The sequence below is a fragment of the Gracilinanus agilis genome, chromosome 5 (assembly GCF_016433145.1).
Source record: "Gracilinanus agilis isolate LMUSP501 chromosome 5, AgileGrace, whole genome shotgun sequence".
Classification (NCBI taxonomy): Eukaryota; Metazoa; Chordata; class Mammalia; order Didelphimorphia; family Didelphidae; genus Gracilinanus; species Gracilinanus agilis.
In genome coordinates, this window is record NC_058134.1 from 212,363,482 (window position 1) to 212,379,065 (window position 15,584).

Consider the following 15,584-nt stretch of genomic DNA (forward strand, 5'->3'; position numbering starts at 1 on the left):
TAGAACACTCGCTGACAGGTTTAAAAACAAAAACACCCCCCAGTCTTCCTGAGGGTCTCTTCTGACTCTTCACAATGGTGTAGGATTGAACCTCGTGGAATCTAGTAGAACACAAACCCTACCAAACTGCAAAGATATTGAGAACTGGGCAGTTCATCCGAGCATCTTCCGCCTGAGCACCATCACCGATGTTTGTCCACAGGGTGACGACATTGTCAACTCTAGTGTTCTTGAAGACCATTTAGTAAGTCTTAGGGGAGAGAAGAGGATATCTGGGTCGTCAGAAAGAGTTACCTCTAATGAAATGTGTAGTAGGTAAACAATAGCACAGGGGGATAGGAGAAGGGGATGAAGGAGGAATGAAGGGGTGACCCACAGTAACACACTGGGAAATCTCCGCCACCCCCACAAACACAAGACCAGGGCAATGAGGGGTGACAGTTGAGACCAACTGTTCTCCGGAGCAACTCTGCCAGGGATTGCTGTTACACTAAGAAGGAACAAAGGAAGTTCTAAGACACAGTCTAATGATGATAAAGAAAGGGAAGGCTTGTGGGGGAGGTTTTGATTAATCTAAGAATGAGAGCCAAGCCAACCGTCAGTTCAGAATGGGGTTTGGCTAACCTCTCTAGACATGGCACAGACAGTCTGACTGGCTGGACACAGAGTGGCTGCTAGAAGGGCTTCTGGAGACGAGGGTCTTCTCATACCACAGCAGATACTGATCCAAGTGGAATCCTGGATGGTACAGCTACTGGCACAAATCCTCGGTCAGCTATTAAATCCGCAGTACCAGGAGTTAGGCTCTCTGCCCTTGGTCAACCCAAGAGCAATGATTTCACCTTTCCTCAACCTAGACCCTTGCTTGATGTCCCAGCTGCAAAAGCTCAGCTCCTTCCTGCCTTGGCAGTTCACTCTCCTACACAAAACTCTGCATTCCAATCTAGAATGTCCTTCTCTTCCAGCAAAGCTCATGTGTCCTGCTCTCTGTGCATTACTATTTCCGCTCTATCTTCCTGTCCTAACTTATCTTTGCTTATAACAAATGGCATCCTTTAAAGTGCTGAAATATAACCAATCCCTCTCTGATTTAGAAGGATAGGCTCTGACATGGAGCTGTCCTACACCAGTTCTACTCAAAAGTAAATACACAGCAAGCTAGCCATGGTTTGGCATAGTTTTCTTTTAGTCTGTTGAGTAGCTAATTTAAAAACAGAACAAATCTATTTTTCTTATTTATGAAATGCTGAAAAGTTATAGCACATATTTTGTTATAAATAGGTACAGAAGGAACTTCCAAAATTTGAAACTTTAAAAAAAATGTTCCTTCCTGTTTTTATCTTTCCCACATCTACATGAACATTCAGAATTGACATGATGGTATGGTCAAACATTAACCCACCAAAATATATACTTATTTAAACAAGTAGCATTTATTAAAGTTTAGTTAAATCTTATTTATAATCATAACCTGATTTATTACTAGTCAAGGTTGACACTTGGCATTTAATACTTTATGAAGTATTCTAGGGGCATATAAGAAAAAACAGGAACAAATTTACTACCAGATTACTTGAAAAGACCTACAATAATAGCGACTCCAAACATAATCCCTTAAATAGAGAGTATCATACTAGGACAAAAAAAAAAAAAAAAAAAAAAGAAAAGAAAAAAAACATTTGGTGGTCTCTGACGTAGTTCAATCCTGGGCCAATGCTATCAATGGTCTACAAAGTGAGGACCTTGCCCCTTGGAGACCATGGCATGGAAAGGGGGAGGTCTATCATTCACCAATGAGGGTGGGAATATTGTACTTAACTCTTCATGTGACAGGCAAAATGGTCCATCATGGGGCTTTCCTCCAACACAAGAATAACATCTCCCATTGCTGTATAACCTCTAAACTTGCCCACTACCCAAACTTTTCATCTAGCATTGACTACTCAGGGAAGTTATAACCCAACCTTTACCTGGCACTTGGCAGCAATTGCATAGATTCTGTAAGGAAAATGCCACGTTTTCCCTTGCTTCCTACATCATTTCGTAATGGCAGCAAGAGCTCTTCAGAGGGTGGATTTATACTGAAAGTTTTCTGTTTGTTAAAATCAAAGATATTAAAATCAAATATCTTGCTTGTTTTGCATTGTGTATGAGGAATTATCTATATAGAAACAGGCCTCCAAAAAAACCCACCTCCTTGATTAAGAGTTGCAATGGTTAAGTTAACTGAAGAATTAATTACTAACAATTATATTTATAAGTCCACCACAATCAATATTACTTGTGAGCAAAAGTGTTTCTTTTACTATAAATATCTAAAATAAAAACTTTTCAAAATTGTAATATTTCCTATCATATTTTTTGTTTTCTAATATTAGTATAATATATATTTATCAGTAAATAAACATATTTTGAAAGGGTATTCAATAGTTTTTTAATCTCATTTGATTTAGTTGAAAATTTTTAAAGAGTTAGATAGAAAATAAGTTAATATTTGCCTCACATTTTGACATGTAAAAAATAGGATAGTATAATTTAAATGTTATGGGAACATTCATAAACTTATACTATTGTGAAGGGTTAAAATTTTTGGCAGGAGTTTGAACAAAGGTCAGGAGAGCAGTTTGATAAAACACAAAACAGTTTATTTTGAGGAAAATTCAGATAGGAGATAGAAAGGAGGAAAGTGAGAGTAATCATATAACTATACCTAAAATTCCAATCCTAACTAAAATTTCTAAAAAACCTTCAATCTATCTGCCTTCAAGGGCAGTTTCTTCTGCCGGGCCAGGCCTGGCCTACTCTCCCTACACGGACTATCTAAGAATTTAATCACTATCTACCTATTTAAGCTAATCAATAAGCATTAATCACCCTACAACCTCCTTAGAGGCTATTAAGGCCTTAAATCTGTTTTCTCTATCCCCAATTTCAGTCTCAACTCCAAATGCCAGTATCAGAGACACACAGCGACCACGCTCCTGCACTCTAGGAAACTCCAGAGGGCAAGCTCCACTTCTTTCCCTTATATAGCTCCTTCATTTCCTAGGTAACAGAACCTTCAGAGCTCTTACAAAGACAACTGTCAGTTAAGAGGCTCTTACTGAGAAATCTTTCTGCTCCCTTGCCTCTTAAAGAGACAGAGGGAGAGAATAAGAAAAACTCTTTTAACACTATATTGCTAAAATAAAGTTGGCCTCTGTATTTCAAGATGGTTTGATTTCTGCTTCTAATAGCTAAACAGAACCATAGATAAGGTACTTAATAAAACAACTTATTTATTTTAGGGAATAAATTTATATTGAATTTTAAAATCATTATTGCTTAATAACCATTTTATTTCAGAAATGATGATACTAATTCTAGGCTAAATTAAGTTTATGACTCTGACTTTTCATTATCCTTTTTAACTGGTTTATTTTTCCTAAATATTAGACATTAAAAAGGTAATATGAGCGGCTGACTGTATAGTTTACTCTCTAAGTATAGTTATTTAACAATACTTCGACTTAAAGCATGTACCTGGCAGAATGTAAATACCTCCTGCTTTATAACCTTTACTTTGCTTGCCATATTCTTGTTCTAACTATGCTACCGGATAGGTATGCCAGAACTTGAGCGTGCCTTTGTAAACATGTTTCTAGACCACTTCTGTTCCATAGAAACTGAATTACCCTTTAAATAATTTTAGTTGACAACTAATTTTTAAAAATCATTTTTATTAATATAGTTTATTTTTAAAACATTTTCATTTCCAACTATTACCCTCTTCTTCCCTTCTTACTAAGAACTCTCTTGTAATTAAAAATATAAAAAAGCATTTCAGCAAACAAACTGACATATCAACCAAGTGGAACATGATATACCAAGAGTAACCAAATTTTCTGCCAAAATAGAAAGTTTATTTTCTTATATCTTCTTTGGTTCATTATAATTACACAGTTTTTGTTTTTGTGGACTCATGTGTTTTTATTGTTATGGCCATCGTGTGTATTGTTTTCTTGGTTGTTTTTTTTTTCACTCAGCATTATGATTTTTAGTCATTTTCCAGTCAAATCACTTTCTTAGCATAATTCCAAACTGCTTTCCAGAATGGCTGAATCAACTGACAGCGAGAAAATCACTGTCAGGTGTTAAATTAAACATTGTCAGGTGTTTAAATTTAAAAAGGAGTTAAATTCACTATACATGTGTATATATGCAACAGATACATAATACACACATACGCATATAAAACAAAGAAATCAAAATACCATCTCAATGTTTAGTCTCTTTTTTTTTCATGAAGGCAAAGACTAGCAATAGAATACATATTTAATTCTGATTCCATTTTGTAGTTGATTCTATTTTGTATCACTCCCAATAAAGTGTAAAATTGTCTACCCCAGACTCTTTGTTTCTGAGTTAAGTTCAGCTTTCCTCACTGAGCTAAGTTGTCCCATAAATCACCTTTAGAAAAAAAATATATATATATACATATAGGCTCCACACATCTTATTTTTGTTGTTCAGTTGTTTTCAGTCATGACCCTATTTGATGTTTTCCTGTCAAAGATTCTGGAGTGGTTTCCCATTTCCTTCTCCAGATCATTTTATAGATGAGGAAACTGAGGCCAATGGGGTTAAGGACTTGCCACGGTCAGACCACTAATAAATGCCTGGGGCCATATTTCAGCTCAGGTTTTCCTGATTTCAAGCCAGAGGCTCTCTCCATTGCACTGCTTAACTATCCTCACATTTTACTGCCCATATACAATTACAGAGAAACCTGTTATCCCAGTAACAAGGGTTGCAAGAAGCAGGTGGGCACTAGGAAGTCTGGTACCATATAATGCTTACTGTCCTTCAAAAAAGTCTGGACTCTTCCATACAGGTGGATATCACCAGTAAACTTTTCATAGCAACAAGATGGAAGGAGGGGATGGTGTTAGTTCTGCATTCCTGATTTCCATCCAATCAGTCTTCCATCATCTATGATAATTCAGACTTCATGACTGGTCATACTTTTAAACTTGCTACTCTTTGACCTCTTGGATTTCCCAAAACTATATGAAGGCTAGCAATCCCTACCTTGTGGTCTTTTGAGTGAGTCAGGAGACTCCTTTTATTGGTAAATGCTAGCCTTACCGATAAATTGAATGTACTTGGAATGTTGTGCCTCAGTTTGCCTTGATTTTAATCACAGCAGCTTTAAAAATTAACCATTCTGTGCTAAATACAGATAAAAATGATTAAAGGTAATTATTGAATCATATTGAAAATAGCAAAAAAAGGTCTAATCTAATTTTATCTAATATAGCAGAAGAAAAAATAATGTAAAGTTAAGGGTCTTTTTGATCTACTGGTGAACTATGATAAAGCTTAAACATTATCCTATAAATCTAACTATAGAAATAAGACTAATAAGATTGTTTCTAAAGAGAGCTAGGTTCCTGAGTCAGATTATAAAGCAAGGGCAATAACATAAATTAAAATAAAAAAATATAAGTCCTGATGTACAGGCTAGGGTTCCAAAACTTTGTACATTAAAAAAATTATTTTTTGGAGTGACTAACCCAGGGTTCAATCTTCAATTTTTCAAAGTTTTCTTAATAAAATTTGAGGAAATCAGGAAGACGTCATCTTTTGGAGGTGATGTTTTACCTGAAAAAATAAAATGAATTAAATGGAGGAGTTAAATTCACTATACATGTGTATATATGCAACAGATACTTAATACACACACACACACACACACACACACACACACACACACACACACACACACACACATAAACCAAAAAAAATCAAAATACCATCTCAATGTCTGGTCTCTTATTTTTCTTTTCATGAAGACAAAGACTAGCAATAGAATACATATTTTCAACAGAAGTGGAATCCACATCATTCATTTTTGCATCAATATAATCTTCAATATGCTTTTCTTCATCTTCAATTTCTTCTTTGATATCTAGCTTTAAAATTAGTAATAACATTTAATTAAGAAACTTTTAATAAAGAGGGAAAGAGCTATTAAGTACAATCATTAATTCAGGATTTCTGTGCCGGGGAATAACAATAAAAAGCAAAAAGACAGTTTTGGCTCTCAAGGACCTTGAAGCACACAACATACAAACAACTGTGTACATACAAATGAAATACAAGCAAAATTGGAGAAAATTAACAGAAAGGGCACTAGTATTGAGGAGAACGGGCAAAGGCTTCTTGTAGAAGGTGGGTTTTAGCTGGTACTTGGCAGAAGCCAGCAATGCCAAGAAGCAGACATAAGGAGGGAGAGAATTCAAGGCATTGGGACAGCCTGTGAAAACACCCAGAATAGGCAGACAAGAGAGTCTTATGAGAAGTGTGGCAAGGATGCCAGAGGCACTGAATGGTCAAGGATGTGAAGAGAAATAAGATTTAAGAAGACAAGAACTCTTGTTCTGAGGGTCCAGGTTAGGAAGGGTTTTTAAAGGCCAAACATTTCATATTTGATCCTAGAAGCAAGAGCTTCTGGAATTTGCTGACTAGGGAGGAGCATGGTCAGGCTGGTGCTTTAAGAAGATCAATATGAAAGATGAGGGCAGGATAGAACAGGAGAGACTCGGGATGGAGAATCTTAATTCTGCTTGTCCAGGCAAGAGAGGGCAATGGAATGCCTGGAAAGATGGTGATGCTCTTCACGGGGCAAAAGTCAGAAAAATGGAAGACACTAGGGGAAAAGATGAGCTCCGTTTCAGACATGTTAAATTCAATATGTTTATGAGAAATCCAACTCAAGATGCCTAATGTGCAAATTGAGATACTAGACAGTCCCCAGCATAAATGCCCATTGGATCTACGGGAGCCGAGGAGACCACATGAAATAGAGTATGGAGGGAGAAGAGGCCCACAGTGAGCAGGGATGACCCGGAGGAAGCTCTAGCAAAGGAAACTGAAAAGTGGTCAGACAGGCAGAAGACATAGCAGAGAGCAAGTAGTGCCCCAGAAACCTCGGGGAAAAGAGTGATCAAAGAGAAGTGATGGGCACTTGTCAAGGGCTGCAGAAAGTCAGGAAGGAGGAGGGCTGAGTAAAGGCCACTGAGATTTGGCAGTTATCACTGGTAACTCTTGAATGATGAGGTCAGAAGCCAGATGGCAGAGAGAGCATAAGAGGAGAAAAAGCAGAAGCACCATTTATAGATGCCTGTAAAAGGAACTCTTTCACTTATCAGAAGCCAGCAAAACTGATAATCTAAACAAAATAGATGAATCGTCACAAAAACACAAAATGCTCAGATTAACAGAACAATAAATATAGCACTTATATAACCCAATCTCAGAAAAAGAAAATGACTAGCCATAAATGAGCACCCAAGAAGGGAAAAAATTTTGGCACCAGATAAATTTATGAGCAAATTCTTTCAAAAATTTTAAAAATGATGAATTCCAATATTTAAAATGCTTTTGGAAAGACTAGGAAGAGGTCCTACAGAATTACTTCCAATTCAATTATAGGGACCCAGGAGTGAAATAGCTGAGAGAAAATCACAGAACCATATCTCTAGTGAATACTGATGTAAAAATACTGAATAAAATATTAGGAAGGAGATTATATAGCAACATATTTAAAAGGTTACACATTATGACAGATTGTATTTATACCAGAAATGCAAACTATAAACATAAGAGATAATATGAATAAAAACAATAAAAATCATAATATCAATATATAGTTATATACAGAAAGGGTTTCTTTCTGCACAATACAATATTCCCTAAAAACATTAGAAAGCATAGGAATAAATGGACTCCTCTAAATGGTAAATAATACAGAGTTCTAGTCTTATGTAAATTCACATTACTCAAAATTGACTTTACGGTAAGGATTCAGGGTCCCAGCCTCCTAACTCTCACCGAACACCACCCTCCAACTTTTAACTTTTAAAAAAGCTTTTCAAGTGAAAGCAGAGAATCACTTGGAGAAACTCCCCTGGCGTCAGGGCTTGGCTTGAAACTTCTCAGTGCCAAAAGAGGAGACCTTTGCCTGTCTCCACCCACTCGCCTGCCTCCCATCACTCTGTGCTTGGTGCTGTCTGTGCTTGGCACTACGTGTCCTTGAATCCTGTGCCAGCCCCTCTCTCCTGGCCTGGGCCTCCTTCCTTACACTAGACAAAAATCATTACAAAATCCACTGAAGGAACAAAAAGGCAAGAATCTCAAGGTCAACAAAGAAAAAAAGTGGGAAGAAGGGAGTTGCTATGAGATATGGCTTCCCTCTCCAAAAGATAAAATCTTGGAAGAAAAGAATGCATTTGTACAAAAATATATCAATACTTTTTGTAGAAGCAAAGAACTGGAAACAGTGGGTGCCTATCAATTACAGCACATGAACTTAAATTAATAACATCAAACTATTGATATAATAACAAATGACTCATCAGAAGTGATGAATATAAATTATTCAGAGAAATACTGATTCTGTGAAAGTAAAATCAGTAGTTTCTACTATGATATAAAAAAGAAGAGTAGTCCTATTTGGTAGAGCCAAGACTAGAATTTAGATCTTTTGACTCTTAATCCAATGTTTTGTTCACTATACCACAATGATTACAAAAAATAAAGCAAATCCCAATGCAAAATATTAAACACATTTATGTAAAATCTAGCCCATCAACTAAAATACAAAAGAAATATCTTTTTAAAAACTTAAAAACTACCAATAACTGAGGTTCACGCTGTTCATCTACTGCTGGAAGTCCGGTTATTATTTCTAGCAAGACCTGTGAAGAGGAATGAAAAGTGGTTTACTTTTTCCATAAATAACATTCTTTCTACTATACTATAACAATAATGCTATCAAGAGATTGTTACCTCTGTTATCTCCATTTTTACATAGCCAAATGAATCCCATCCAACCCTAGAAACATCCACCTTCCCAAACAATGAGCAATCAGTTCAACATTCTCTGTACTTTCTCTAAATGTGTAGCCTGGGAAGATATCAGCTTGCTGTTTAGGTTGGTAGGAGAGTCTTGCTTCTCTAAGTTGTGTTCCCAGAAATAATTATAGCTCTTATTATACTTTCCAAGATCTGAGGGATCCTACAATTCTGTATTTTATTTTGCTAAGCTGTCAACACAAAAGTATAATGTTGAAAATGATAAGAAAACAAATGTCTTTTTCTCTCTTCCTAAAAGTTAACCAAAATAAATCAGCAAATCACATTAAGTCAAAGTGAATTCCCTTTCTAAAAATTAACTATATTTAAATTTTTATTTAACTAGATAAAATGTTTCCTAAATTACATTATTTTTGTTTTGGCATATTTTATGCTTTATATTTGGATTTAACGATAGTGCTAGGGAAAAAAACATAATTATTTGGTCACATACAACAATAATTGTATTAGAAAAAAATTAAAATTTTATACATGGGCTGAAATCTTTCTAAATATTCAGGCTTACCATATATCTCAAATATTCAACTATATCTGTGATTTCATTGATTTCCATAGTCACTCCAATGATGCAGATTATAAACAATTCAAGCCTGCCCTCTTCTAGGAGGCCCCTGTCTTGTCTACGTCCTCCCCCAAGCGTGCAACAGGAGGGGATCCGATGGGCTGTGGACCTTCATCCCTTTGTACCGGCACTGTAAGAATCACTTGGATTGTCTACCTGCTAGCCTTTTCTCTGTGACCAGCTCATGCTCTTTTCCTATGACATCCTTTACTTCTGTTCTTCTTATGAAGTTCCTCACTTGTGATGTATTGCAGCTGGTCACATACCAAGAAACTGTCCATCGTCTTCTGTGTTAAACTCCTTTCCACTTCTTTGGAGACTGTTCCATGTATCATAATGAAATGACAGCAGAATACTGCTATTCAACGGATGCATTTGATTCTGGCAGAAGTTTGGGATCATTAAAAGGAGCTTTACATTCCCAAAGCCAATTTGTAATATTTATCCCAGGTATAGATATTAATGAAATTTTCTATCATTTTTCCATTTAATTGTATGTCATGATCTAGGTAACAAGACATACTACATATATATATATATATTTTTTTTTTTTAAATTTGGAGGATCAGACAAAACTCTTGATTACAAATGACTTTTCAGAGACTCTGATAGGTTTTGAGGCTTTTTGAAAATAGCAGATAAACTTTACTACCTGTAGGGAATTCTCCTTTAAGGTAGAGAGGGAATTCTTCCTCTCAGAGGAAGTTCTTTCTTGTTTAATGTTTGTGGTCATTGAGCCAAATTGTCTGTTATGTCTTTCAAAGAATCTCAAACCTCGATATATGGGTAGAAGACATCTTGTTAGAAGTAACCCTTTAAGGTGGCATTTTGCTCTTCCAAATCAAACACTTTTTTATATAAAACAAATAATATCTTGTATTCACTACATTTCCCAGTTTGTGCTTATTATATATTATATAAGAAACAGGAAAACTTTCATAAGCAACTGACCACATCTTATTGATGCTTGAATTGATGCCTTTGATGCATGTAGAGACAATTTATATACATTTTTTTACACAAAAGGGAATACAGCCATATAGGTGAGTAATTGTTCATATTCTCTTGGTCCTTCCTCCCCACCCCATTTCTAAGGTTTGAGGCTTTTTTGTCTATTTTTATGATGAATTTAATCATCAACAAAACAAACATTTCATAAATTTGAAAAAAAACAATCTTGGGTTTGTTTTTTAAAATACATGTTAAATTTAACAAGATGGGAACAAAATTACTGTTGATATCATCTTCTAAACTTCTCATTTTTTCTGTATATTTTTCTTTCATTGTTTTCTGTCACTACCCACTAAATACACCCTTGTTGAACCAACAGAAGTCCTCCACTGTAACAAATAAATTTAATCAAGCAAGCATCAATATTGAGGTATCTTCTTCATATCTGAAAATACCTCATTGTGCCCCTCTGTGCCACTATACATTTGCTAAGAAGAGGCACGCTTCATGATAGATGTTTTAAAGTCATGATTGGTAATTGCTACTGCTCAGAGTTCTGTAATCTTCAAAGTTGTTTTTCTTTATATATGTATGGTTATTGGATAAATGATTCTCCTAATTCTGCTCATTTTTCTATGCATCTGTTTATACATGTCTTCCATTATCTCTGAATCTTTCATATCTTCTTACGGCTCAAAATAATCCATAGCCTTTCATATCCTGCAACTTGCTTAACCATTCTCCAACAAATAGACATGAACACAGGCTCTAGTATTTTGCTAAAACAAAGTCTGCTACTATGCATATCTGTAGGGCAGTGAGGTGGCACAATGGATAGACTGCTGAGACGGTAGTCAGGAAAACCCATCTTCTCTAGGTCAGATCTAGTCTCATACACTTACTAGTTGTGTGACCCTGGGCAAGACACTATACCCTGTTTGCCTTAGTTTCCTCATCCATAAAATGAACCAGAGGAATGATAAACCACTCTAAGATCTTTGCCAAGAAAACCCCAAAAGGATCACAAAGAGTTGGACGTGACTGAAACAACTGAACAACAATAAATATATGTGTATGTTTTGAGTTCTTCCCTTGTATAAGTCTTTTGATTGGTTTATGTCAAGTAATGTTGAGTCAATTTTAATCACTTCTTGGATATTGTTGCAAAATATTTTCCAGAATGGTTGAACCAATTCACAGCAGCATCATTAATTAGTATGTTGGTCCTACCTAAGACCCTTTAATAATTGTCATTTCTCTTTTGTTATCTTTGTCAGGATGATGGGTATGAAGAAGAACCTCAAATTTGTCTTTTTAATTTATTTTGAACTATTTTTCACATGTTTATTGATAGCTTAACTGTTTATAATCCTTGATCATTTATCTCCTATGAAAATTACCCATTCTTACTCTATCATGTCCCCAAAACTTTAGTATAGTTTAAAGCTTTAATAATTTTAGAATTATAAACACTACAAGCTTAAAAAATTCATTGGAAAGTTAACTATTAAAGTTTCTTTTCTACTTATTTTGTTTTATGAAATTTTGAATATAATTTTTTTATTATAATAAGACCAGTCACTCTTTCAATATGCATTGCTTAGATGATAGTTTCTAGGTGGCTATTTCTCAGACTAGTGAATCACCTAGTCTCTCTTGACTTTTTTCCTTATGAGGCCACATCAAAACAGTCTTTTATGCATCAAAACCTCATTCTTTTGATATCTTAAGACTTGCCCAGAGTCACACAGATTTGAACCCAGGATCTCCTGTCTTTAGGTCTGGCTCTCCATCCACTGGGCCATGTAGCTACCCATAACCAAATAGTTTTGATGATTATAGCTATCTTACATAAGATCTAGTATCCTAGATTTTCCCATCTTTGTTAAATTCCTCTCTTTCATATATCTTGTGAATCAATATCCCTTACTGTTTTCATAATTGTATTGCTTCTTGCACAGATCTTTTCTATAGACATGTAGCCAAATTCAGTTGTTTTTCTTGATCTGTTTTCTTTAGTCTGCTCTACCTCCATAGAGGAGTACCTTTGAGATAAGGATATGTGATGTTAAGAATCCAGAATAAAATAACTCTACCGTCTTTGGTGATGAAAATAATTTGTTATAAAAATCTTAACAGAACTTTTCCGTTTTCTCTTGTTTATGGTCCTCCTTCCTTTTTTTATCCCTGAATGGGTGACATGTCATATCTACATCTTTCACTATGCTTTCTTTAAACTTGTCTTGCCTTCCACAGATTCTCTGTTTTATGATTATCTTTTATCTTTGTGAAAGATTCTATAAATTTTCCAACATCTTTCTTTTACAAACAAATTTATATTCTAAATGTATTGTTGCCATTGACTTCAACATTCATTTGCAAAAGCATTTGCCTTTTAGGATTGTTTGATTTCCTTTTTATGGCAATTGATTTACAGAAGTTAAATATCTGTATAAAATTATTATAATTAGAGTCCATATGATTTCTGCTATTTATTTGACATTTTTCCCTGTATACTCATAAAGAATTGAAATTGCTTAAATAGGTCAAGATTGAGTTATTGCATTGCACAGTATAGATTATTTTTTTTAAATTTTAAACCCTTAACTTCTGTGTATTGACTTATAGGTGGAAGATTGGTAAGGATAGGCAATGGGGGTCAAGTGACTTGCCCAGGGTCACACAGCTGAGAAGTGTCTGAGGCCGGATTTGAACCTAGGACCTCCCGTCTCTAGGCCTGGCTCTCAATCCACTGAGCTACCCAGCTGCCCCCTACAGTATAGATTTTTATTACTGTTCATCTTTTTTTTGGCTTTATCCTTACTAATATTCCTTCTAAAAATTAATATTAGACTGCACATAGACAGGTAAACCAAGAATGACTTTTGCATCAGTAGTGTTACTTTCTATCTATTATGATATAATCTTCATTTTTGTGATGGTTTTCAGTGCTTACCATATCCAGTGCCTACTGATTCTTTTCTCTAAAAATGTATTCAAGACAAAAAGACAGGAGACTTCTGTATAGTTGATAAATCACAGTCTCATATCACTTTAAGGAGAGTTCAAGCAATTCTCTTTTATCAACCCCGCACATCTGAATAAAACAATATTTTTTTAATTCAGGAAGAATAGCATCATTACCAATTCCATTTAGAACTTACCACGCCAAAACTATAAATGTCAGATTTAGGTGTTATCTCTCCTCTCAAAGCTTCAGGTGCCATATAGGCTGTTGTTCCCACAATTCTGCTAGTCATGACTGTTTGGTTAAATTTTGCGGAAGTTCGTGCGAGTCCAAAGTCAGAAATCTTGGGTAAGAAGCCCTCATCAAGTAAAATATTTGCACTGGAAAAAATGAAATGTTAAAGAAAAAAAATCTTCCCAATTGAGTAAAAATCACTCATTATATAACTGTTAAATAATACTTTGAACTTCACAAAGCATAAGAAAAATTTTATATATTAGAACAAAAAGGAAATTTGAAGATCATACAGTTCAACTTCCTGATCTTATCCAAAGTATTTAAAGAAACCTAGAATTTAGAACATAGTAGAAACAAAAACAATTGCAATCTTTTCTTTTTTTACTTCTTGAAGTAAAAATCAAGTGTTTCATGCTAATTGTTCCATGTAAAATTTATATAGGCCCACTGTTTTAAAATTAAGATTCTCAATATCTTTCCTAATATCTCTCAACTTCTTTACAATCGATATCCCTAACAAACAAGGATCCTAAAAAAATTATTTTCAACATTCTCTTTAGTCCATTCTCTCATCATTTTTCCCTTAGAACATGCAGTGTTTTAAGGATAATGGATAATGGGAAAGTTTAAATACTTATTAAAAATTCTTAATATGGGGGCAGCTGGGTAGCTCAGTGAATTGAGAGCCAGGCCTAGAGACAGGAGGTCCTAGGTTCAAATCCAGCCTCAGACACTTCCCAGCTGTGTGACCCTGGGCAAGTCACTTAACCCCGAATGCCTACCCTTGTTACTCTTCTGCCTTGGAGCCAATACACAGTATTGACTCCAAGATGGAAGGTAAGGGTTTAAAAAAAATTCTTAATGGAAGAATTTACCTTTTAATATCTCTATGAACATGATTGTTTGCATGTAAGTAGTAGATACCATTAGCTGTACCTTGAGCAATTTTGCATCTTGTATGCCAGGAAAGTGGTTTAGTGCCATCCTTAAAATGGAAGAAAGAGAGAGTGCAAGAGAGAGAGAGAAAGAAATATTTAATTAAATTTCATGACTCCCAGATTAAGAAGAAAACAATTTAAATATTATGAAACTACCATTAGGATAACACAAGATTTAGCAGCTTCTACATTAAAAGACTGAAGGGCATGGAACATGATATCTTGAAGAGCAAAGGAGCTGAGTTTACAACCAAGAATAACCTATATAGGAAAGCTGAGTATAATCCTGCAAAGAAATGGAAAACTTAACAAATTAAAAAACTTTGAGGTATTCTTGAGGAAAATATCACAACTGAATAGAAAAGCTGACTTATGAGAATCAGTAAAAACATAAGAAAAATGAAAGAGCAATCATAAGGGATGCAATAAGGTCAAACTGCTTATTTTTTTTAAACATTTATTAATATTCATTTTTAACATGGTTACATGATTCATGCTCCACCTTTCCCCTTCAACCCCCCCCGCACCCCCCCCCAACCTTCGCCGATGCGCGTTTCCACTGGTTTTGTCATGTGTCCTTGAACAAGACCAATTTCCAAATTGTTGGTAGTTGCATTGGTGTGGTAGTTTCGAGTCCACACCCTCAATCATGTCCACCCCGACCCATGCGTTCAAGCAGTTGTTTTTCTTATATGTTTCCTCTCCTGCAGTCCTTCCTCTGAATGTGGGTAGCGTCTTTACCATAAATCCCTCGGAATTGTCCTGGGTCATTGCATTGCTGCTGGTACAGAGGTCCATTACATTCAATTTTACCACAGTATATCAGTCTCTGTGTATAGAGTTCTTCTGGCTCTGCTCCTTTTGCTCTGCATCAGTTCCCGGAGGTCTCTCCAGTTCGCCTGGAACTTCTCCAGTTTATTATTCCTTTTAGCACAATAGTATTCCATCACCCGCATATACCACAGTTTGTTCAGCCATTCCCCAATTGAAGGACATTCCCTCCTTTTCCA

The 15,584-nt window shown here is 35.4% G+C and overlaps 1 protein-coding gene across 1 annotated transcript in view; it reads right to left on the bottom strand.

Annotated features, from left to right (window-relative positions):
• Nucleotides 1-4,550: 4,550 nt before the first annotated feature.
• The window catches only part of IRAK4 (interleukin 1 receptor associated kinase 4), a 39,095-nt gene continuing 28,061 nt past the window's right edge, over nucleotides 4,551-15,584 (bottom strand). Inside the window, exons 7-11 of the mRNA XM_044677505.1 lie at nucleotides 14,512-14,621; nucleotides 13,596-13,779; nucleotides 8,678-8,740; nucleotides 5,795-5,953; nucleotides 4,551-5,642 (exon numbers count right to left, since the gene is read on the bottom strand). Coding sequence (XP_044533440.1) covers nucleotides 5,607-5,642; nucleotides 5,795-5,953; nucleotides 8,678-8,740; nucleotides 13,596-13,779; nucleotides 14,512-14,621 — 552 coding nt within the window. The 3' untranslated portion in view covers nucleotides 4,551-5,606. The remainder of the gene's footprint in view (nucleotides 5,643-5,794; nucleotides 5,954-8,677; nucleotides 8,741-13,595; nucleotides 13,780-14,511; nucleotides 14,622-15,584) is intronic.